At 44.5% G+C, this 22,254-nt stretch overlaps 1 protein-coding gene across 1 annotated transcript in view; it reads left to right on the top strand.

Annotated features, from left to right (window-relative positions):
• The window catches only part of LOC118378947 (UPF0606 protein KIAA1549L-like), a 127,596-nt gene that overhangs the window by 68,101 nt on the left and 37,241 nt on the right, over window positions 1–22,254 (top strand). Inside the window, exons 5-8 of the mRNA XM_052517254.1 lie at window positions 5,295–5,514; window positions 6,869–7,002; window positions 8,306–8,474; window positions 22,031–22,090. Coding sequence (XP_052373214.1) covers window positions 5,295–5,514; window positions 6,869–7,002; window positions 8,306–8,474; window positions 22,031–22,090 — 583 coding nt within the window. The remainder of the gene's footprint in view (window positions 1–5,294; window positions 5,515–6,868; window positions 7,003–8,305; window positions 8,475–22,030; window positions 22,091–22,254) is intronic.

Raw genomic sequence — 22,254 nt, 5'->3', positions numbered from 1 at the left:
GCCAGAATCATTCTCCTTCCCAATAAGCCTGTAATACCGCCACTCAATGTGGCTTTGGATCAGGAGGACCTCTTGGTTATGATAAGAGAGACTACTGAGACACAGTGGTAGCAGGGAGTGTGTGTGTGTGTGTGTGTGTGTGTGTGTGTGTGTGTGTGTGTGTGTGTGTGTGTGTGTGTGTGTGTGTGTGTGTGTGTGTGTGTGTGTGTGTGTGTGTGTGTGTGTGTGTGTGTGTGTGTGTGTGTGTGTGTGTGTGTGTGAGAGAGAGGAGAGCATGTTTTATGTATATGCACATCCATGAGAAATTACCCCTTTCAATGTCTGGAAATGAATTTGGTACTAAAAAGCAACATGCGTTTCTAATATGGCCTGGAGATGAATGGAGCAGCAATGTGATCCCTGTGTAACAGACAGAGTGTTTGTCTCCACACAGACTCCACTGGGTCTGAGTACCTTCTGATGAGTGTGCTTGTGTATGTGTGTGTTTTCAGGTGCAGTGGGACTGTGTAGAATATTATTTCCCTGAATGAAGTGGGACTGATACCAATGTGAAGGTCATAGGAACCTTCAGGAGTCATAGGCATGTGGTACTGCAGGTCTCATGTTTCTCTCTCCCTGTCTATCTGTCTCTCTGTCTCTCTCTCTGTCTCTCTCAAGTTTGAAGTTTAATGTCACTTGCACAAGTGTAGTGAAATGCCTTTCTTCCAAACCCAACGATACGGTAATAAATCAATCAATGTACTGTAGCACTAAACTAACATAAGCTCCAACAATCACAGACAATAAATAAGAAATAAGAAGAACAGGAGAAAGTATGACGCTACAGTGGGGCAAAGAAGTATTTAGTCAGCCACCAATTGTGCAAGTTCTCCCACTTAAAAATATGAGAGAGGCCTGTAATTTTCATCATAGGTACACTTCAACTATGACAGACAAAATCTGAAAGAAAATCCATTAAATAACATTGTAGGATTTTAAATTGATTTATTTGCAAATTATGGTGGAAAATAAGTATTTGGTCACCTACAAACAAGCAAGAGTTCTGGCTCTCACAGACCTGTAACTTCTTCTTTAAGAGGCTCCTCTGTCCTCCACTCGTTACCCGTATCAATGGCACCTGTTTGAACTTGTTATCAGTATAAAAGACACCTGTCACAACCTCAAACAGTCACACTCCAAAGCAGCTTGGTTTGAAGAAATCAACTTGTGGGAGCAATTATTAGGAAATGGAAGACATACAAGACCACTGATAATCTCCCTCGATCTGGTGCTCCACGCAAGATCTCACCCCGTGGGGTCAAAATGATCACAAGAACGGCGAGCAAAAATCCCAGAACCACACGGGGGGACCTAGTGAATGACCTGCAGAGAGCTGGGACCAAAGTAACAAAGCCTACCATCAGTAACACACTACGCCGCCAGGGACTCAAATCCTGCAGTGCCAGACGTGTCCCCCTGCTTAAGCCAGTGCATGTCCAGGCCCGTCTGAAGTTTGCTAGAGAGCATTTGGATGATCCAGAAGAAGATTGGGAGAATGTCATATGGTCAGATGAAACCAAAATATAACTTTTTGGTAAAAACTCAAATCGTCGTGTTTGGAGGACAAAGAATGCTGAGTTGCATCCAAAGAACACCATACCTACTGTGAAGCATGGGGGTGGAAACATCATGCTTTGGGGCTGTTTTTCTGCAAAGGGACCAGGATGACTGATCCGTGTAAAGGAAAGAATGAATGGGGCCATGTATCGCGTGATTTTGAGTGAAAACCTCCTTCCATCAGCAAGGGCATTGAAGATGAAACGTGGCTGGGTCTTTCAGCATGACAATGATCCCAAACACACCACCCGGGCAACGAAGGAGTGGCTTCGTAAGAAGCATTTCAAGGTCCTGGAGTGGCCTAGCCAGTCTCCAGATCTCAACCCCATAGAACATCTTTGGAGGGAGTTTAAAGTCTGTGTTGCCCAGCAACAGCTCCAAAACATCACTGCTCTAGAGGAGATCTGCATAGAGGAATGGGCCAAAATACCAGCAACAGTGTGTGAAAACCTTGTGAAGATTTACAGAAAACGTTTGACCTCTGTCATTGCCAAACAAAGGGTATATAACAAAGTATTGAGAAACTTTTGTTATTGACCAAATACTTAATTTCCACCATCATTTGCAAATAAATTCATTAAAAATCCTACAATGTGATTTTCTGGATTTACTTTCTCATTTTGTCTGTTATAGTTGAAGTGTACCTATGATGAAAATTACAGGCCTCTCTCATCTTTTTAAGTGGGAGAACTTGCACAATTGGTGGCTGACTAAATACTTTTTTGCCCCACTGTATATACAGGGTCAGTTCCAGTACCATATTTACAATGTGCAGGGATACTGGAGTGAGAGAGCTACAGGGCCTTCAGAAAGTATTCAAACCCCTTGACTTATTCCACATTTAGTTTTGTTACAGCCTGCATTCAAAATAGATTGAACAAATTCACCCATCTACACACAATACTGCATAATGACAAAGTAAAGACATGTTTTTAGACATTTTTGCAAATGTATTGAAAATGAAATACAGAAATATATCATAGGTTTTCACACCCCTGAGTCAATACAGATTAGAATCACCCTTGGCAGTGATTACAGCTGTGAGTCTTTCTGGGTGCGTCTCTAAGAGCTTTTGCACACCTGTATTGTGCAATATTAGCACTTTTTTAAATTCTTCATGCTCTGTCAACTTAGTTGTTGATCATTGCTAGATAGCCATTTTCATGTCTTGCCATAGATGTCCATGCCGCTTTAAGTCCAAACTGTAACTAGGCCACTCAGGAACATTCAATGTCGTCTTGGTAAGCAACTCCAGGGTATTTTTGTCCTTGCATTTTAGGTTATTGTCCTGCTGAAAGGTGAATTTGTCTCCTAGTGTCTGTTGGAAAGCAGATTGAACCAGGTTTTACTTTAGGATCTTGTCTGTGCTTAGCTCTATTACATTTGTTTTTGTCCTAAAAAACTCCCTAGACCTTGCCCTTGACAAGCATACCCATAACATGATGCAGCCACCACTATGCTTAAAAATATGAAGAGTGATACTCAGTGATGTGTTTGGTTGGATTTGCCCCAAACATAACACTTTATATTCAGGACATGAAGTTAATTTCTTGTCCTATGGTTATTTTGCATACAACCTTCCCACAATGCTCTGGGAATGGTGCAGGATACCCAGCTAGCACACAACATTTTGAGAACCATTATGTTTCTGAGGTGGGAATTTCAGTACTTCAGCATAACGTTTCCTCGTGGTTCTATTTCAAGTAATGTTTTCAAATTGTTCAGAGAAAATTAAAAAATAACGTTCTTCTGTGGGATTTCAGTACTTCAGCATAACGTTTCCTCATGGTTCTATTTCAAGTAATGTTCTCAGAATGGGCAGAGAATGTTAAGAAACATTGTTCTTCTGGGGGAATTTCAGTACTTCAGCATAACATTTTCTGCAGGTTTCCTCGTGGTTCTATTTAAAGTCATGTTCCTCACAACATTAAGAAAATTTTCCATAAAAAACGAAAAGAAATCATTAACGTTTAAAGAATGTTATTTTAAAACCTATACATTCTGTTGTCATTCTATCCTCTCTTGTTAAGTGTGTTGGCCGTGCACACTAATTGGCCACACCTGATCTTAGTGCTTGTTTCCTTTGAAATGGGGTCTGTTTAAATAGACTGAAATGAACCGCTTTGCATGAGTAAAAAACATAGCATCATAGCTCCATTCTAAGGTGTTGCAGTGGACTAATTCCATACTAAGAGAACAGAAGATCATAGGTTCAAATCTCACTGATGCGGTGCCATAAAAATAAATGTGCTTGCATGATTAATGCCTGAGCAAATGCATTTCCATGTCTCCTATCGATGCTTAGAGTTCTAAACAGTTACTTACCTTCAAATAAACTATCATTTCTGTCCTCAGAATGTTGATAAAACCTCCCAGGAAAACTTTCAGGGAACCATAGTAGAATGTTCTGAGAACCTCCCTGCAACCTTAAAATGTATGTTTTCAGAACTGGCAAACATGTATGTTCCCACAACTTCCAAGGAACCAAATGTGCTAGCTGGGTTGTCACTAATCTAAATATGAGTAAATATTTATTTTACAGTCATCCAGTGGTCAGTCCCAGGGGAAAATGTTTTGTTTGTTTTTAATTACAGAACAGAGATGGTTACTAGGAATGCTCTAGAGGGGGAAGGCCTGAAAGAACGACGAGGAGCAGCAGATTTAATGACTTTCAGTTGGCAAGACCAGAGGAAAGCTATTGTAACAAAGTGAAAGCTTCTGGCTCAAAGATTTTCATTGAGGTGAAAAGAGTAAAATGCTGAACTGACTGAAGTCCTTCAAGATAATCCATTGATGGTCTTTCACATCGGCCAGATAGACTTAGGAGGGTACGTTACCACTCAGCGACTTTTGCTGAAACCCAGTCTTTGAATAACGGCTGGGCTGGTGTAGTGATGGTGAATGGGTCCGTTCATAACAAGGCTTGATTGTGAGGGGAATACTGTCGACTCATGGTAATATCAAGACTGTATGGGCTCTCAGTGTGGTACTGTCTGTCATCAAAGGATGAGGGATCTGTTTCACTTCTCTCACACAAACTCTCTACCTCTCTCTCTCTCTCTCTCTCTCTCTCTCTCTCTCTCTCTCTCTCTCTCTCTCTCTCTCTCTCTCTCTCTCTCTCTCTCTCTCTCCCCCCCCCTCTACCTCTCTCTCTCTCTCTCTCTCTCTCTCTCTCTCTCTCTCTCTCTCTCTCTCTCTCTCTCTCTCTCTCTCTCTCTCTCTCTACCCCCACCCTCTACCTCTCTCTCTCTCTCTCTCTCTCTCTCTGTCCTCTGTGTAATGTACAACTCTCTGTCCTCTGTGTAATGTACAACTCTCTGTCCTCTGTGTAATGTACAACTCTCTGTCCTCTGTGTAATGTACAACTCTCTGTCCTCTGTGTAATGTACAACTCTCTGTCCTCTGTGTAATGTACAACTCTCTGTCCTCTGTGTAATGTACAACTCTCTGTCCTCTGTGTAATGTACAACTCTCTGTCCTCTGTTTTCGCTTCCCTTTCTCATTCCGTCTCCCGTTCCCATGTTCCCATTCCCATCTTCTCTCTTTCTATGAGACTCTCTTGTTCTCCCTCTCTCACTATCCTTCTGTTTCACAAACAGTCATAACATCCACTCCTACAACTCTACAACCAGCCAGTTGATTAGATGATCGATCATGCTTACTGATCCTGATAACAGATCCCTATTTCACTCTCTCAGGTGGAGACTGTGTTTGGCTCTCCCAACGTGACGGTGGGCTACCACGTAATTGGAGCAGACATGGTGTACCCGCCCTCTGTGGTGGTCGAGGCACTTCACTCCTACGGCCGGGATAGGCTGATGGGTGACGTGCGACAGTTTGTCCCCATGGTAACGGCGCTGCCCAACACAGCCGCACCATGGAAACCCAGCCCAGCTATCAGCCTCCAGCTCAAAACAGGTCTGATGGTTTAGAGTGGAGGAATATGTTTAAGATCATGTTGTTTTTCTTTCACTTATACAAGACATGTTATTAAGGAGGCTGCAGGACATTAGTCTGCACTGTGTTCATATACCAGACATGTTATTAAGAAGGCTGCAGGACATTAGTCTGCTCTGTGTTCATATACAAGACATGTTATTAAGAAGGCTGCAGGACATTAGTCTGCTCTGTGTTCATATACAAGACATGTTATTAAGAAGGCTGCAGGACATTAGTCCGCTCTGTGTTCATTTACCAGACACGTTATTAAGGAGGCTGCAGGACATTAGTCCGCTCTGTGTTCATATACCAGACATGTTATTAAGGAGACTGCAGGATATTAGTCTGCTCTGTGTTCATATACCAGACATGTTATTAAGGAGGCTGCAGGACATTAGTCTGCACTGTGTTCATATACCAGACATGTTATTAAGGAGGCTGCAGGACATTAGTCTGCACTGTGTTCATATACCAGACATGTTATTAAGGAGGCTGCAGGACATTAGTCTGCACTGTGTTCATATACCAGACATGTTATTAAGGAGACTGCAGGACATTAGTCTGCACTGTGTTCATATACCAGACATGTTATTAAGGAGACTGCAGGACATTAGTCTGCTCTGTGTTCATATACCAGACATGTTATTAAGGAGGCTGCAGGATATTAGTCTGCTTTGTGTTCATATACCAGACATGTTATTAAGGAGGCTGCAGGACATTAGTCTGCACTGTGTTCATATACCAGACATGTTATTAAGACTGCAGGACATTAGTCTGCTCTGTGTTCAGGATTATTTAGTCTGCTCTGTGTTCATATACCAGACATGTTATTAAGGAGACTGCAGGATTAAGGAGACATTAGTCTGCACTGTGTTCATATACCTGTGTTATTAAGGAGGCTGCATTAGTACCAGACATGTTATTAAGGAGACTGCAGGACATTAGTCTGCACTGTGTTCATATACCAGACATGTTATTAAGGAGACTGCAGGACATTAGTCTGCACTGTGTTCATATACCAGACATGTTATTAAGGAGGCTGCAGGACATTAGTCTGCACTGTGTTCATATACCAGACATGTTATTAAGGAGACTGCAGGACATTAGTCTGCACTGTGTTCATATACCAGACATGTTATTAAGGAGGCTGCAGGACATTAGTCTGCACTGTGTTCATTTACCAGACATGTTATTAAGGAGGCTGCAGGACATTAGTCTGCTCTGTGTTCATATACAAGCTCATATTGATGGGGTTGAGTATTGATCTACAGTTACTCTGCCCTGATGTTCTTCATGTTCTATGATCTCAATGGGTGTTCTCTGTGTGTTCCAGTTTTGCGCTTTGTAGGTCCAGGAGATGACCCGCGTTCCTGTCGGTTCTCGCAGATGATGGAACAGAGGCTGGAGAACGTGTTCTCTGAGGCCCAGGCCAAAGTCCTGGACGTCCACACCAGACTCTATGTCCAGGTAGAGATATTATAGTACAATGGCCTCCTCCTCACTCAGTAACCCTGTGACCTGTGGAGGTGGTGACTTCATATCCTAATACATAGCCTAAATCTCTAGATACTCTTATCAAAGCTTCCCACCACAGATTATTTCTTGTTTGTATCAGGATAAAGGCCCAGATGCAGACCTTGTTGAAGTGACAATGTTTATATATATATATATAAGGGCAAAGGTACAGGACGGCAGGCAGGCTCAGGGGCAGGCAGAGTGGTCAGGCAGGCAGGCTCAGGGGCAGACAGAGTGGTCAGGCAGGCAGGCTCAGGGGCAGACAGAGTGGTCAGGCAGGCGGGCTCTGTGTCAGGACAGACAAGGGTCAAAACCAGGAGGACGAGAAAAGAGAGACTGGGGAAAAGCAGGAGTTGATACAAAAACACTGGTTGACTTGACAAACTGACAACATACAGACAGAAAACACAGGTTTAACTACTCAGGGGATAATGGGGAAGATGGGCGACACCTGGAGGGGGGTGGAGATAAGCCAAGGACAGGTGAAACAGATCAGGGCGGGTCGGTTTGGACGTAGGGATTTGACTTCTAACTGTTTCAAATTGAAGGAACAGTTGATATTTATACCAGACTTGTGTTGATGCCTTGTTGTGGCTTATTTTAGATGTTGTGACATTAAACTTCAGTACAAACAAATGCAAAGAGTCTAAATATGGGTCGTCCGATTGGTCATTTTGATGTGTGGCACAGTTTGTGTGGATTAAATCTCAAAGCATTTTGCTCCTACCGTTTTCACAGACACAGCTCTGCAGTTGAAGAGGTTTGGCACTAGCAAAGCAAAATGCAAGCTGTGTATAATTGGAGCATAATTATCATTCCTAAATGCATTGTTCATGTGCCATTGTAAATAGAAGCTGTTCTCTGATCTGAACTGATGTGTTTAGGGAGACAGTGTTTGTGTTGTTTTAATGAGCTTCCTAGCTGCCGTGGTAACATGTCCACTATATTATGTATGTATGTCAAGGTTTCGTTTTTAGGTTTTGTGTAGTTGACGTTATAAACACTTTCACAGTGGCGAATGGCTTGCCAGTTTCACTCTTGACAGCCGTTGTAATATCTTTATGGGTTTAAGCATATTTTTGTTATGCTAATTATGCCAATACATTTTATACCTCCTCTGTAACTTATTAAACATTAAAGTAGATTGATCTAAATTGAAATTATGTTGTGCAACTTTGTCTCTATTTCCCCCTCCCCTCTCTCTCTATCTCTCTCCCTCTCTCCATCTCCCTCTCTCCATCTCCCTGTCCTCTAGATGCTGAGTGTTTCTCAGTCAGTGGGTTCTCCTGCTGTGTCTCTGGTCTACATGGTGAGGAACGGGACCGCCCCTCTCAACGGCACCGCCGCCTCTAACCTCCTGGGTCAGCTGACCGCCGAGATGGTCGGCTACTTCCTGTTCTACCCACCGCTGGTCATTGCTGAACGTAAGTGTCCTAGTGCCTCCTCGATGCCCTCCATCCTCATGATCCACATCAAGTGTCCCCAGAAACAGATCTAGAATCAGGTTACCCCCCGTTACCTTTATTGGGATTGAAATACAAAACTGACCTGAGATCAGAGTCTACGTGCCAACTTCATACTACTCCCTAGACACCCCTGTGGGTTTCATATAGCCTGCATGACACACTTCTGTCTGGGTATTTATAGCAGTGAGTAGCATGGGTCTCTTCAGAAGAAGGACTGAGGTGCTGGAAGGACTTGTATAGAATAACAAGGACGAGTGACGTTCTCCAGCCCTTTGAGTAATTGGATGTTTGTGACTGTTGCTCAGCCATGTTTGTGACTGTTGCCCTCTACAACAATGCATTTTTTTTAATGATTGAGTCACTGTACTGTAAGCTCTGGATGCTAAGGTAGACCTAGCCTCCTCCTCCTCATCTGTAAGCTCTGGATGTTAAGGTACAGCTAGCCTCCTCCTCCTCCTCTGTAAGCTCTGGATGCTAAGGTACAGCTAGCCTCCTCCTCCTCCTCTGTAAGCTCTGGATGCTAAGGTAGACCTAGCCTCCTCCTCCTCATCTGTAAGCTCTGGATGCTAAGGTACAGCTAGCCTCCTCCTCCTCCTCTGTATGCTCTGGATGCTAAGGTACAGCTAACCCCCTGCCTCCCCCTCCTCCTCCTCCTCCTCTGTAAGCTCTGGATGCTAAGGTACAGCTAACCCCCTGCCTCCCCCTCCTCCTCTGTAAGCTCTGGATGCTAAGGTACAGCTAACCCACTTCCTCCCCCTCCTCTGTAAGCTCTGGATGCTAAGATACAGCTAACCCCCTGCCTCCTCATCCTCCTCTGTAAGCTCTGGATGCTAAGGTACAGCTAGCCTCCTCCTCCTCTGTAAGCTCTGGATGCTAAGGTACAGCTAGCCTCCTCCTCCTCTGTAAGCTCTGGATGCTAAGGTAGACCTAGCCTCCTCCTCCTCATCTGTAAGCTCTGGATGCTAAGGTACAGCTAGCCTCCTCCTCCTCCTCTGTATGCTCTGGATGCTAAGGTACAGCTAACCCCCTGCCTCCCCCTCCTCCTCCTCCTCTGTAAGCTCTGGATGCTAAGGTACAGCTAACCCCCTGCCTCCCCCTCCTCCTCTGTAAGCTCTGGATGCTAAGGTACAGCTAACCCCCTTCCTCCCCCTCCTCTGTAAGCTCTGGATGCTAAGGTACAGCTAACCCCCTGCCTCCTCATCCTCCTCTGTAAGCTCTGGATGCTAAGGTACAGCTAGCCTCCTCCTCCTCTGTAAGCTCTGGATGCTAAGGTACAGCTAGCCTCCTCCTCCTCCTCTGTAAGCTCTGGATGCTAAGGTACAGCTAGCCTCCTCCTCCTCTGTAAGCTCTGGATGCTAAGGTACAGCTAGCCTCCTCCTCCTCTGTAAGCTCTGGATGCTAAGGTACAGCTAGCCTCCTCCTCCTCTGTAAGCTCTGGATGCTAAGGTACAGCTAGCCTCCTCCTCCTCTGTAAGCTCTGGATGCTAAGGTACAGCTAGCCTCCTCCTCCTCTGTAAGCTCTGGATGCTAAGGTACAGCTAGCCTCCTCCTCCTCCTCTGTATGCTCTGGATGCTAAGGTACAGCTAGCCTCCTCCTCCTCTGTAAGCTCTGGATGCTAAGGTACAGCTAGCCTCCTCCTCCTCCTCTGTAAGCTCTGGATGCTAAGGTAGACCTAGCCTCCTCCTCCTCCTCTGTAAGCTCTGGATGCTAAGGTACAGCTAGCCTCCTCCTCCTCCTCTGTAAGCTCTGGATGCTAAGGTACAGCTAGCCTCCTCCTCCTCCTCTGTAAGCTCTGGATGCTAAGGTACAGCTAGCCTCCTCCTCCTCCTCTGTAAGCTCTGGATGCTAAGGTAGACCTAGCCTCCTCCTCCTCCTCTGTAAGCTCTGGATGCTAAGGTACAGCTAGCCTCCTCCTCCTCTGTAAGCTCTGGATGCTAAGGTACAGCTAGCCTCCTCCTCCTCCTCTGTAAGCTCTGGATGCTAAGGTACAGCGAGCCTCCTCCTCCTCCTCTGTAAGCTCTGGATGCTAAGGTAGACCTAGCCTCCTCCTCCTCCTCTGTAAGCTCTGGATGCTAAGGTACAGCTAGCCTCCTCCTCCTCTGTAAGCTATGGATGCTAAGGTACAGCTAGCCTCCTCCTCCTCCTCTGTAAGCTCTGGATGCTAAGGTACAGCTAGCCTCCTCCTCCTCCTCTGTAAGCTCTGGATGCTATAAGGTACAGCTAACCCCCTGCCTCCCCTCCTCCTCCTCCTCCTCTGTATGCTCTGGATGCTAAGGTACAGCTAACGCCCTGCCTCCTCCTCCTCCTCCTCTGTATGCTCTGGATGCTAAGGTACAGCTAACCCCCTGCCTCCCCCTCCTCCTCTGTAAGCTCTGGATGCTAAGGTACAGCTAACCCCCTTCCTCCCCCTCCTCTGTAAGCTCTGGATGCTAAGGTACAGCTAACCCCCTGCCTCCTCATCCTCCTCTGTAAGCTCTGGATGCTAAGGTACAGCTAACCTCCTCCTCCTCCCCCTCCTCCTCCTCCTCCTCCTCTGTAAGCTCTGGATGCTAAGGTACAGCTAACCTCCTCCTCCTCTGTAAGCTCTGGATGCTAAGGTACAGCTAACCCCCCCTCCTCCTCCTCCTCCTCTGTAAGCTCTGGATGCTAAGGTACAGCTAACCTCCTCCTCCTCCTCCTCCTCCTCTGTAAGCTCTGGATGCTAAGGTACAGCTACCCCCCTGCCTCCTCATCCTCCTCTGTAAGGACAGGCCACATCTAACTAGGCTGCTCCAGTGTTCCCTCCCTATAGCAGCTGTGTATGTTAAAGGACGAATGAGCAGTCACAGGGAAACGGTGTGAGTAAACAACGTTCCCAGTACACTCTTCTAGTCTACCGTCTGCCTGCTCCCTCCATTTGAACTGGGAGAACGAACAAACGAATGCTCTCCGATCAGCACAGAGAGAAATGCCATTCTGAGACGCTGGTCCAAGACGTTCTCTGCATCACAGACCGTTTTCCAAACATCTGGGAAGAGCGGCACCTACTTCTCCTCCGAAACTCACACCGGGGTCACCCCTCACCCTTGATCCATGACTACCCAGGATGCATTTAGGGTGACCCATGTGACCCTGTTTACGAGAGGGTTGCGCCACGGGGCTGTGCTCTGACATACAGTACATCTGCTAGCATCATTACTGTATCATTAAGGGGTGGGCAGATGGCTGCTTGGTTTACATTGGACAGCATGGGCCAGACAAGAAGCATGAATGTTAATGAGTGTTGCGCTGACCCTCCACTTTGTGCTGTGAATAAATCAAGTGATGAGCATCATTTCCTGTGGGCACAGAGAAGGGGCGGGGACAGTGTAGAATAGTGAGTAAAATAGCACAAGAGGAAGACTGAGGGGAGCGAGAAGCACAGAGTTGAAGACAGGAAGCAGATTCATCAGAGGGAAAGAGAGAGATGAGAGATAGTTTGCCTTGTTGGTTTAGATTCATCAGAGGGAAAGAGAGAGATGAGATAGTTTGCCTTGTTGGTTTAGATTCAGCAGAGGGAAAGAGAGAGATGAGAGATAGTTTGCCTTCTTGGTTTAGATTCATCAGAGGGAAAGAGAGAGATGAGAGAGAGTTTGCCTTGTTGGTTTAGATTCATCAGAGGGAAAGAGAGAGATGAGAGATAGTTTGCCTTGTTGGTTTAGATTCATCAGAGGGAAAGAGAGAGATGAGATAGTTTGCCTTGTTGGTTTAGATTCATCAGAGGGAAAGAGAGAGATGAGAGATAGTTTGCCTTGTTGGTTTAGATTCATCAGAGGGAAAGAGAGAGATGAGATAGTTTGCCTTGTTGGTTTAGATTCAGCAGAGGGAAAGAGAGAGATGAGAGATAGTTTGCCTTGTTGGTTTAGATTCATCAGAGGGAAAGAGAGAGATGAGAGAGAGTTTGCCTTGTTGGTTTAGATTCATCAGAGGGAAAGAGAGAGATGAGAGATAGTTTGCCTTGTTGGTTTAGATTCATCAGAGGGAAAGAGAGAGATGAGATAGTTTGCCTTGTTGGTTTAGATTCATCAGAGGGAAAGAGAGAGATGAGAGATAGTTTGCCTTGTTGGTTTAGATTCATCAGAGGGAAAGAGAGAGATGAGAGAGAGTTTGCCTTGTTGGTTTAGATTCATCAGAGGGAAAGAGAGAGATGAGATAGTTTGCCTTGTTGGTTTAGATTCAGCAGAGGGAAAGAGAGAGATGAGAGATAGTTTGCCTTGTTGGTTTAGATTCAGCAGAGGGAAAGAGAGAGATGAGATAGTTTGCCTTGTTGGTTTAGATTCATCAGAGGGAAAGAGAGAGATGAGATAGTTTGCCTTGTTGGTTTAGATTCATCAGAGGGAAAGAGAGAGATGAGATAGTTTTACAGTTTTATAGGGAGGTGAGGGAGGTCTCTGCCATTCGTAATATTACAGTTTTATAGGGAGGTGAGGGAGGTCTCTGCCATTCGTAATATTACAGTTTCATAGGGAGGTGAGGGAGGTCTCCATGCCATTTACAGTTTTATAGGGAGGTGAGGGAGGTATTACAGTTTTATAGGGAGGTGAGGGAGGTCTCTGCCATTCGTAATATTACAGTTTTATAGGGAGGTGAGGGAGGTCTCTGCCATTCGTAATATTACAGTTTTATAGGGAGGTGAGGGAGGTCTCTGCCATTCGTAATATTACAGTTTCATAGGGAGGTGAGGGAGGTCTCTGCCATTCGTAATATTACAGTTTTATAGGGAGGTGAGGGAGGTCTCTGCCATTCGTAATATTACAGTTTCATAGGGAGGTGAGGGAGGTCTCTGCCATTCGTAATATTACAGTTTTATAGGGAGGTGAGGGAGGTCTCTGCCATTCGTAATATTACAGTTTTATAGGGAGGTGAGGGAGGTCTCTGCCATTCGTAATATTACAGTTTTATAGGGAGGTGAGGGAGGTCTCTGCCATTCGTAATATTACAGTTTCATAGGGAGGTGAGGGAGGTCTCTGCCATTCGTAATATTACAGTTTTATAGGGAGGTGAGGGAGGTCTCTGCCATTCGTAATATTACAGTTTTATAGGGAGGTGAGGGAGGTCTCTGCCATTCGTAATATTACAGTTTTATAGGGAGGTGAGGGAGGTCTCTGCCATTCGTAATATTACAGTTTTATAGGGAGGTGAGGGAGGTCTCTGCCATTCGTAATATTACAGTTTTATAGGGAGGTGAGGGAGGTCTCTGCCATTCGTAATATTACAGTTTTATAGGGAGGTGAGGGAGGTCTCTGCCATTCGTAATATTACAGTTTTATAGGGAGGTGAGGGAGGTCTCTGCCATTCGTAATATTACAGTTTTATAGGGAGGTGAGGGAGGTCTCTGCCATTCGTAATATTACAGTTTTATAGGGAGGTGAGGGAGGTCTCTGCCATTCGTAATATTACAGTTTTATAGGGAGGTGAGGGAGGTCTCTGCCATTCGTAATATTACAGTTTTATAGGGAGGTGAGGGAGGTCTCTGCCATTCAGTTTTAATATTACAGTTTTATAGGGAGGTGAGGGAGGTCTCTGCCATTCGTAATATTACAGTTTTATAGGGAGGTGAGGGAGGTCTCTGCCATTCGTAATATTACAGTTTTATAGGGAGGTGAGGGAGGTCTCTGCCATTCGTAATATTACAGTTTTATAGGGAGGTGAGGGAGGTCTCTGCCATTCGTAATATTACAGTTTTATAGGGAGGTGAGGGAGGTCTCTGCCATTCGTAATATTACAGTTTTATAGGGAGGTGAGGGAGGTCTCTGCCATTCGTAATATTACAGTTTTATAGGGAGGTGAGGGAGGTCTCTGCAGTTTTATATTCGTAATATTACAGTTTTATAGGGAGGTGAGGGAGGTCTCTGCCATTCGTAATATTACAGTTTTATAGGGAGGTGAGGGAGGTCTCTGCCATTCGTAATATTACAGTTTTATAGGGAGGTGAGGGAGGTCTCTGCCATTCGTAATATTACAGTTTTATAGGGGGAGGTGAGGGAGGTCTCTGCCATTCGTAATATTACAGTTTTATAGGGAGGTGAGGGAGGTCTCTGCCATTCGTAATATTACAGTTTTATAGGCCATTCGTAATATTACAGTTTTAGGTGAGGGAGGTCTCTGCCATTCGTAATATTACAGTTTTATAGGGAGGTGAGGGAGGTCTCTGCCATTCGTAATATTACAGTTTTATAGGGAGGTGAGGGAGGTCTCTGCCATTCGTAATATTACAGTTTTATAGGGAGGTGAGGGAGGTCTCTGCCATTCGTAATATTACAGTTTTATAGGGAGGTGAGGGAGGTCTCTGCCATTCGTAATATTATATTACAGTTTTATAGGGAGGTGAGGGAGGTCTCTGCCATTCGTAATATTACAGTTTTATAGGGAGGTGAGGGAGGTCTCTGCCATTCGTAATATTACAGTTTTATAGGGAGGTGAGGGAGGTCTCTGCCATTCGTAATATTACAGTTTTATAGGGAGGTGAGGGAGGTCTCTGCCATTCGTAATATTACAGTTTTATAGGGAGGTGAGGGAGGTCTCTGCCATTCGTAATATTACAGTTTTATAGGGAGGTGAGGGAGGTCTCTGCCATTCGTAATATTACAGTTTTATAGGGAGGTGAGGGAGGTCTCTGCCATTCGTAATATTACAGTTTTATAGGGAGGTGAGGGAGGTCTCTGCCATTCGTAATATTACAGTTTTATAGGGAGGTGAGGGAGGTCTCTGCCATTCGTAATATTACAGTTTTATAGGGAGGTGAGGGAGGTCTCTGCCATTCGTAATATTACAGTTTTATAGGGAGGTGAGGGAGGTCTCTGCCATTCGTAATATTACAGTTTTATAGGGAGGTGAGGGAGGTCTCTGCCATTCGTAATATTACAGTTTTATAGGGAGGGAGTGAGGTTTTATAGGGAGGTCTCTGCCATTCGTAATATTACAGTTTTATAGGGAGGTGAGTTTTATAGGAGGTGAGGGAGGTCTCTGCCATTCGTAATATTACAGTTTTATAGGGAGGTGAGGGAGGTCTCTGCCATTCGTAATATTACAGTTTTATAGGGAGGTGAGGGAGGTCTCTGCCATTCGTAATATTACAGTTTTATAGGGAGGTGAGGGAGGTCTCTGCCATTCGTAATATTACAGTTTTATAGGGAGGTGAGGGAGGTCTCTGCCATTCGTAATATTACAGTTTTATAGGGAGGTGAGGGAGGTCTCTGCCATTCGTAATATTACAGTTTTATAGGGAGGTGAGGGAGGTCTCTGCCATTCGTAATATTACAGTTTTATAGGGAGGTGAGGGAGGTCTCTGCCATTCGTAATATTACAGTTTTATAGGGAGGTGAGGGAGGTCTCTGCCATTCGTAATATTACAGTTTTATAGGGAGGTGAGGGAGGTCTCTGCCATTCGTAATATTACAGTTTTATAGGGAGGTGAGGGAGGTCTCTGCCATTCGTAATATTACAGTTTTATAGGGAGGTGAGGGAGGTCTCTGCCATTCGTAATATTACAGTTTTATAGGGAGGTGAGGGAGGTCTCTGCCATTCGTAATATTACAGTTTTATAGGGAGGTGAGGGAGGTCTCTGCCATTCGTAATATTACAGTTTTATAGGGAGGTGAGGGAGGTCTCTGCCATTCGTAATATTACAGTTTTATAGGGAGGTGAGGGAGGTCTCTGCCATTCGTAATATTACAGTTTTATAGGGAGGTGAGGGAGGTCTCTGCCATTCGTAATATTACAGTTTTATAGGGAGGTGAGGGAGGTCTCTGCCATTCGTAATATTACAGTTTTATAGGGAGGTGAGGGAGGTCTCTGCCATTCGTAATATTACAGTTTTATAGGCAGGTGAGGGAGGTCTCTGCCATTCGTAATATTACAGTTTTATAGGGAGGTGAGGGAGGTCTCTGCCATTCGTAATATTACAGTTTTATAGGGAGGTGAGGGAGGTCTCTGCCATTCGTAATATTACAGTTTTATAGGGAGGTGAGGGAGGTCTCTGCCATTCGCCAGTTTTATAGGGAGGTGAGGGATATTACAGTTTTATAGGGAGGTGAGGGAGGTCTCTGCCATTCGTAATATTACAGTTTTATAGGGAGGTGAGGGAGGTCTCTGCCATTCGTAATATTACAGTTTTATAGGGAGGTGAGGGAGGTCTCTGCCATTCGTAATATTACAGTTTTATAGGGAGGTGAGGGAGGTCTCTGCCATTCGTAATATTACAGTTTTATAGGGAGGTGAGGGAGGTCTCTGCCATTCGTAATATTACAGTTTTATAGGGAGGTGAGGGAGGTCTCTGCCATTCGTAATATTACAGTTTTATAGGGAGGTGAGGGAGGTCTCTGCCATTCGTAATATTACAGTTTTATAGGGAGGTGAGGGAGGTCTCTGCCATTCGTAATATTACAGTTTTATAGGGAGGTGAGGGAGGTCTCTGCCATTCGTAATATTACAGTTTTATAGGGAGGTGAGGGAGGTCTCTGCCATTCGTAATATTACAGTTTTATAGGGAGGTGAGGGAGGTCTCTGCCATTCGTAATATTACAGTTTTATAGGGAGGTGAGGGAGGTCTCTGCCATTCGTAATATTACAGTTTTATAGGGAGGTGAGGGAGGTCTCTGCCATTCGTAATATTACAGTTTTATAGGGAGGTGAGGGAGGTCTCTGCCATTCGTAATATTACAGTTTTATAGGGAGGTGAGGGAGGTCTCTGCCATTCGTAATATTACAGTTTTATAGGGAGGTGAGGGAGGTCTCTGCCATTCGTAATATTACAGTTTTATAGGGAGGTGAGGGAGGTCTCTGCCATTCGTAATATTACAGTTTTATAGGGAGGTGAGGGTTTTAGGTCTCTGCCATTCGTAATATTACAGTTTTATAGGGAGGTGAGGGAGGTCTCTGCCATTCGTAATATTACAGTTTTATAGGGAGGTGAGGGAGGTCTCTGCCATTCGTAATATTACAGTTTTATAGGGAGGTGAGGGAGGTCTCTGCCATTTACAGTTTTATAGGGAGGTGAGGGAGGTCTCTGCCATTCGTAATATTACAGTTTTATAGGGAGGTGAGGGAGGTCTCTGCCATTCGTAATATTACAGTTTTATAGGGAGGTGAGGGAGGTCTCTGCCATTCGTAATATTACAGTTTTATAGGGAGGTGAGGGAGGTCTCTGCCATTCGTAATATTACAGTTTTATAGGGAGGTGAGGGAGGTCTCTGCCATTCGTAATATTACAGTTTTATAGGGAGGTGAGGGAGGTCTCTGCCATTCGTAATATTACAGTTTTATAGGGAGGTGAGGGAGGTCTCTGCCATTCGTAATATTACAGTTTTATAGGGAGGTGAGGGAGGTCTCTGCCATTCGTAATATTACAGTTTTATAGGGAGGTGAGGGAGGTCTCTGCCATTCGTAATATTACAGTTTTATAGGGAGGTGAGGGAGGTCTCTGCCATTCGTAATATTACAGTTTTATAGGGAGGTGAGGGAGGTCTCTGCCATTCGTAATATTACAGTTTTATAGGGAGGTGAGGGAGGTCTCTGCCATTCGTAATATTACAGTTTTATAGGGAGGTGAGGGAGGTCTCTGCCATTCGTAATATTACAGTTTTATAGGGAGGTGAGGGAGGTCTCTGCCATTCGTAATATTACAGTTTTATAGGGAGGTGAGGGAGGTCTCTGCCATTCGTAATATTACAGTTTTATAGGGAGGTGAGGGAGGTCTCTGCCATTCGTAATATTACAGTTTTATAGGGAGGTGAGGGAGGTCTCTGCCATTCGTAATATTACAGTTTTATAGGGAGGTGAGGGAGGTCTCTGCCATTCGTAATATTACAGTTTTATAGGGAGGTGAGGGAGGTCTCTGCCATTCGTAATATTACAGTTTTATAGGGAGGTGAGGGAGGTCTCTGCCATTCGTAATATTACAGTTTTATAGGGAGGTGAGGGAGGTCTCTGCCATTCGTAATATTACAGTTTTATAGGGAGGTGAGGGAGGTCTCTGCCATTCGTAATATTACAGTTTTATAGGGAGGTGAGGGAGGTCTCTGCCATTCGTAATATTACAGTTTTATAGGGAGGTGAGGGAGGTCTCTGCCATTCGTAATATTACAGTTTTATAGGGAGGTGAGGGAGGTCTCTGCCATTCGTAATATTACAGTTTTATAGGGAGGTGAGGGAGGTCTCTGCCATTCGTAATATTACAGTTTTATAGGGAGGTGAGGGAGGTCTCTGCCATTCGTAATATTACAGTTTTATAGGGAGGTGAGGGAGGTCTCTGCCATTCGTAATATTACAGTTTTATAGGGAGGTGAGGGAGGTCTCTGCCATTCGTAATATTACAGTTTTATAGGGAGGTGAGGGAGGTCTCTGCCATTCGTAATATTACAGTTTTATAGGGAGGTGAGGGAGGTCTCTGCCATTCGTAATATTACAGTTTTATAGGGAGGTGAGGGAGGTCTCTGCCATTCGTAATATTACAGTTTTATAGGGAGGTGAGGGAGGTCTCTGCCATTCGTAATATTACAGTTTTATAGGGAGGTGAGGGAGGTCTCTGCCATTCGTAATATTACAGTTTTATAGGGAGGTGAGGGAGGTCTCTGCCATTCGTAATATTACAGTTTTATAGGGAGGTGAGGGAGGTCTCTGCCATTCGTAATATTACAGTTTTATAGGGAGGTGAGGGAGGTCTCTGCCATTCGTAATATTACAGTTTTATAGGGAGGTGAGGGAGGTCTCTGCCATTCGTAATATTACAGTTTTATAGGGAGGTGAGGGAGGTCTCTGCCATTCGTAATATTACAGTTTTATAGGGAGGTGAGGGAGGTCTCTGCCATTCGTAATATTACAGTTTTATAGGGAGGTGAGGGAGGTCTCTGCCATTCGTAATATTACAGTTTTATAGGGAGGTGAGGGAGGTCTCTGCCATTCGTAATATTACAGTTTTATAGGGAGGTGAGGGAGGTCTCTGCCATTCGTAATATTACAGTTTTATAGGGAGGTGAGGGAGGTCTCTGCCATTCGTAATATTACAGTTTTATATAGGGATTCGGTGTTTTATAGGGAGGTGAGGGAGGTCTCTGCCATTCGTAATATTACAGTTTTATAGGGAGGTGAGGGAGGTCTCTGCCATTCGTAATATTACAGTTTTATAGGCAGGTGAGGGAGGTCTCTGCCATTCGTTAAGTTTTATATTACAGTTTTATAGGGAGGTGAGGGAGGTCTCTGCCATTCGTAATATTACAGTTTTATAGGGAGGTGAGGGAGGTCTCTGCCATTCGTAATATTACAGTTTTATAGGGAGGTGAGGGAGGTCTCTGCCATTCGTAATATTACAGTTTTATAGGGAGGTGAGGGAGGTCTCTGCCATTCGTAATATTACAGTTTTATAGGGAGGTGAGGGAGGTCTCTGCCATTCGTAATATTACAGTTTTATAGGGAGGTGAGGGAGGTCTCTGCCATTCGTAATATTACAGTTTTATAGGCAGGTGAGGGAGGTCTCTGCCATTCGTAATATTACAGTTTTATAGGGAGGTGAGGGAGGTCTCTGCCATTCGTAATATTACAGTTTTATAGGGAGGTGAGGGAGGTCTCTGCCATTCGTAATATTACAGTTTTATAGGGAGGTGAGGGAGGTCTCTGCCATTCGTAATATTACAGTTTTATAGGGAGGTGAGGGAGGTCTCTGCCATTCGTAATATTACAGTTTTATAGGGAGGTGAGGGAGGTCTCTGCCATTCGTAATATTACAGTTTTATAGGGAGGTGAGGGAGGTCTCTGCCATTCGTAATATTACAGTTTCATAGGGAGGTGAGGGAGGTCTCTGCCATTCGTAATATTACAGTTTTATAGGGAGGTGAGGGAGGTCTCTGCCATTCGTAATATTACAGTTTTATAGGGAGGTGAGGGAGGTCTCTGCCATTCGTAATATTACAGTTTTATAGGGAGGTGAGGGAGGTCTCTGCCATTCGTAATATTACAGTTTTATAGGGAGGTGAGGGAGGTCTCTGCCATTCGTAATATTACAGTTTTATAGGGAGGTGAGGGAGGTCTCTGCCATTCGTAATATTACAGTTTTATAGGGAGGTGAGGGAGGTCTCTGCCATTCGTAATATTACAGTTTTATAGGGAGGTGAGGGAGGTCTCTGCCATATGTTGGCAGCGGCTGGCTCCACTCTTCAAAGGCAATTACCACAGTAAATAATTAACAGTGGGGGGTTTATCAGTGTGCACAGTAGAACACCTCAGGCCATGTTCAGACAGAGACGGCCCTAAATCTCACTCTCCACTTCCAACGTTACTGTTTTCAGCCTGGAGAATTCCAGGGAAGGTCAGGGGATTTTTCAGACTGTTCATAGATAGATAGATAGATAGATAGATAGATAGATAGATAGATAGATAGATAGATAGATAGATAGATAGATAGATAGATGTGCCAAGGTTTTAGTAAGGCTGTGACAGTTGATAAAGTATCTAAAAACCAGAATGTGGATGACGGAAAACCAAACAACTCATCAAGTAAAGAATCATCACAACACACATTCACTTGTTGAATATTTGATGTTTGACTTCTAAACTACTGTTTAGAGCACATGTTGTTTTCCTATATTCAACAAGGGAATCACACACAACCTGCTCCTTTTAAATCCACCCAACAAATACCTTTCAGAATGCTGTGTTTTTTATCCCTAGGCCTCTCTAACTTCAGCAGTGGAGCTCTGAGGTTTATGTGAAACATCATCACAGATTAAGCAGCATGATTGTGCACGGCTGAGGCTACAGTATTGGACCGTGTTACAGAGATTGTGCTGACAGCCCTGCAGTAGTAACGGGTAACAGGCCAGAGCATCCGTTGTTCCCCTACTCACTCATACAGTGGCAGAGGGTGATGTGACAGGCTTGCAAATCTTTAGAAATGAATAAAAGAACCCCCCAGACAGATGTGTAGAGGATGTTTGGGGACGTGCTGAGAATGGAGAGGAGGGGGGGACTAGTGCCAGCCTCACAGCCGAACGGCCATTTTAGAGCTGTTATCACTGCCAGTTTGTTTGTGACACCTGAACCAGATGTCTCTCTCACTCTATACAACTCTACCCCTGTCTCTCTTTCTGTACCGTGTCTGATTTCATAGGCCAGTGAAACAGCATGCCCCCCAAACCACTGTGCCAGCCCCAGTACTTAATCAGGCAGGAAATATGTAACCGAGCTAAAGCCTGGGAAACTCAACAGACAACCAGAAGAGAGGTAGAGCCCATGCAGATATCAGCTCTCGCAGTGAGACACTCAGCCAGAGCTCTCAGTATAAGAAACTATATGACACACAGGCACAGGCAGGTTTAAGTTGTGCCACTGCAAACTCTCAGTACCACTGCAGTGATGTTTTCACAAGGAGAAATCGCGCCACTCAAAGCACCAATGTAGCTCTGACCTGAGTTAAATTCATAAAGAGCTTGACAGAAATGATTTTGACTCACATAAAGAAGAAATGTCAGGCCAGTCATGCTGTTCCTCTGTTCTTTTTCAGCATTGGAATACCACAACCTCAATACCTCCATCGCTACCAGAGACTTCTGGGTAATCACAGGTAATTGTCTTATTGTTTCTCTCCTTATTGGCTTATTGAAGAGAAGTTCTCTAGTTGAGCTGCTGATATGTGTTCTGTATATACAGTCTTTTGTGCTTATTTTAACCCATTACAGTGGTGGAAATGGGCCTGTATGGATTGGTTGAAAAAGCATATGCATGACC

The sequence above is a fragment of the Oncorhynchus keta genome, unplaced genomic scaffold (genome assembly GCF_023373465.1).
Source record: "Oncorhynchus keta strain PuntledgeMale-10-30-2019 unplaced genomic scaffold, Oket_V2 Un_scaffold_6322_pilon_pilon, whole genome shotgun sequence".
Classification (NCBI taxonomy): Eukaryota; Metazoa; Chordata; class Actinopteri; order Salmoniformes; family Salmonidae; genus Oncorhynchus; species Oncorhynchus keta.
The sequence above is the reverse complement of the archived record's forward strand: the minus strand, read 5'-3'. Positions and strand labels throughout refer to the sequence as shown.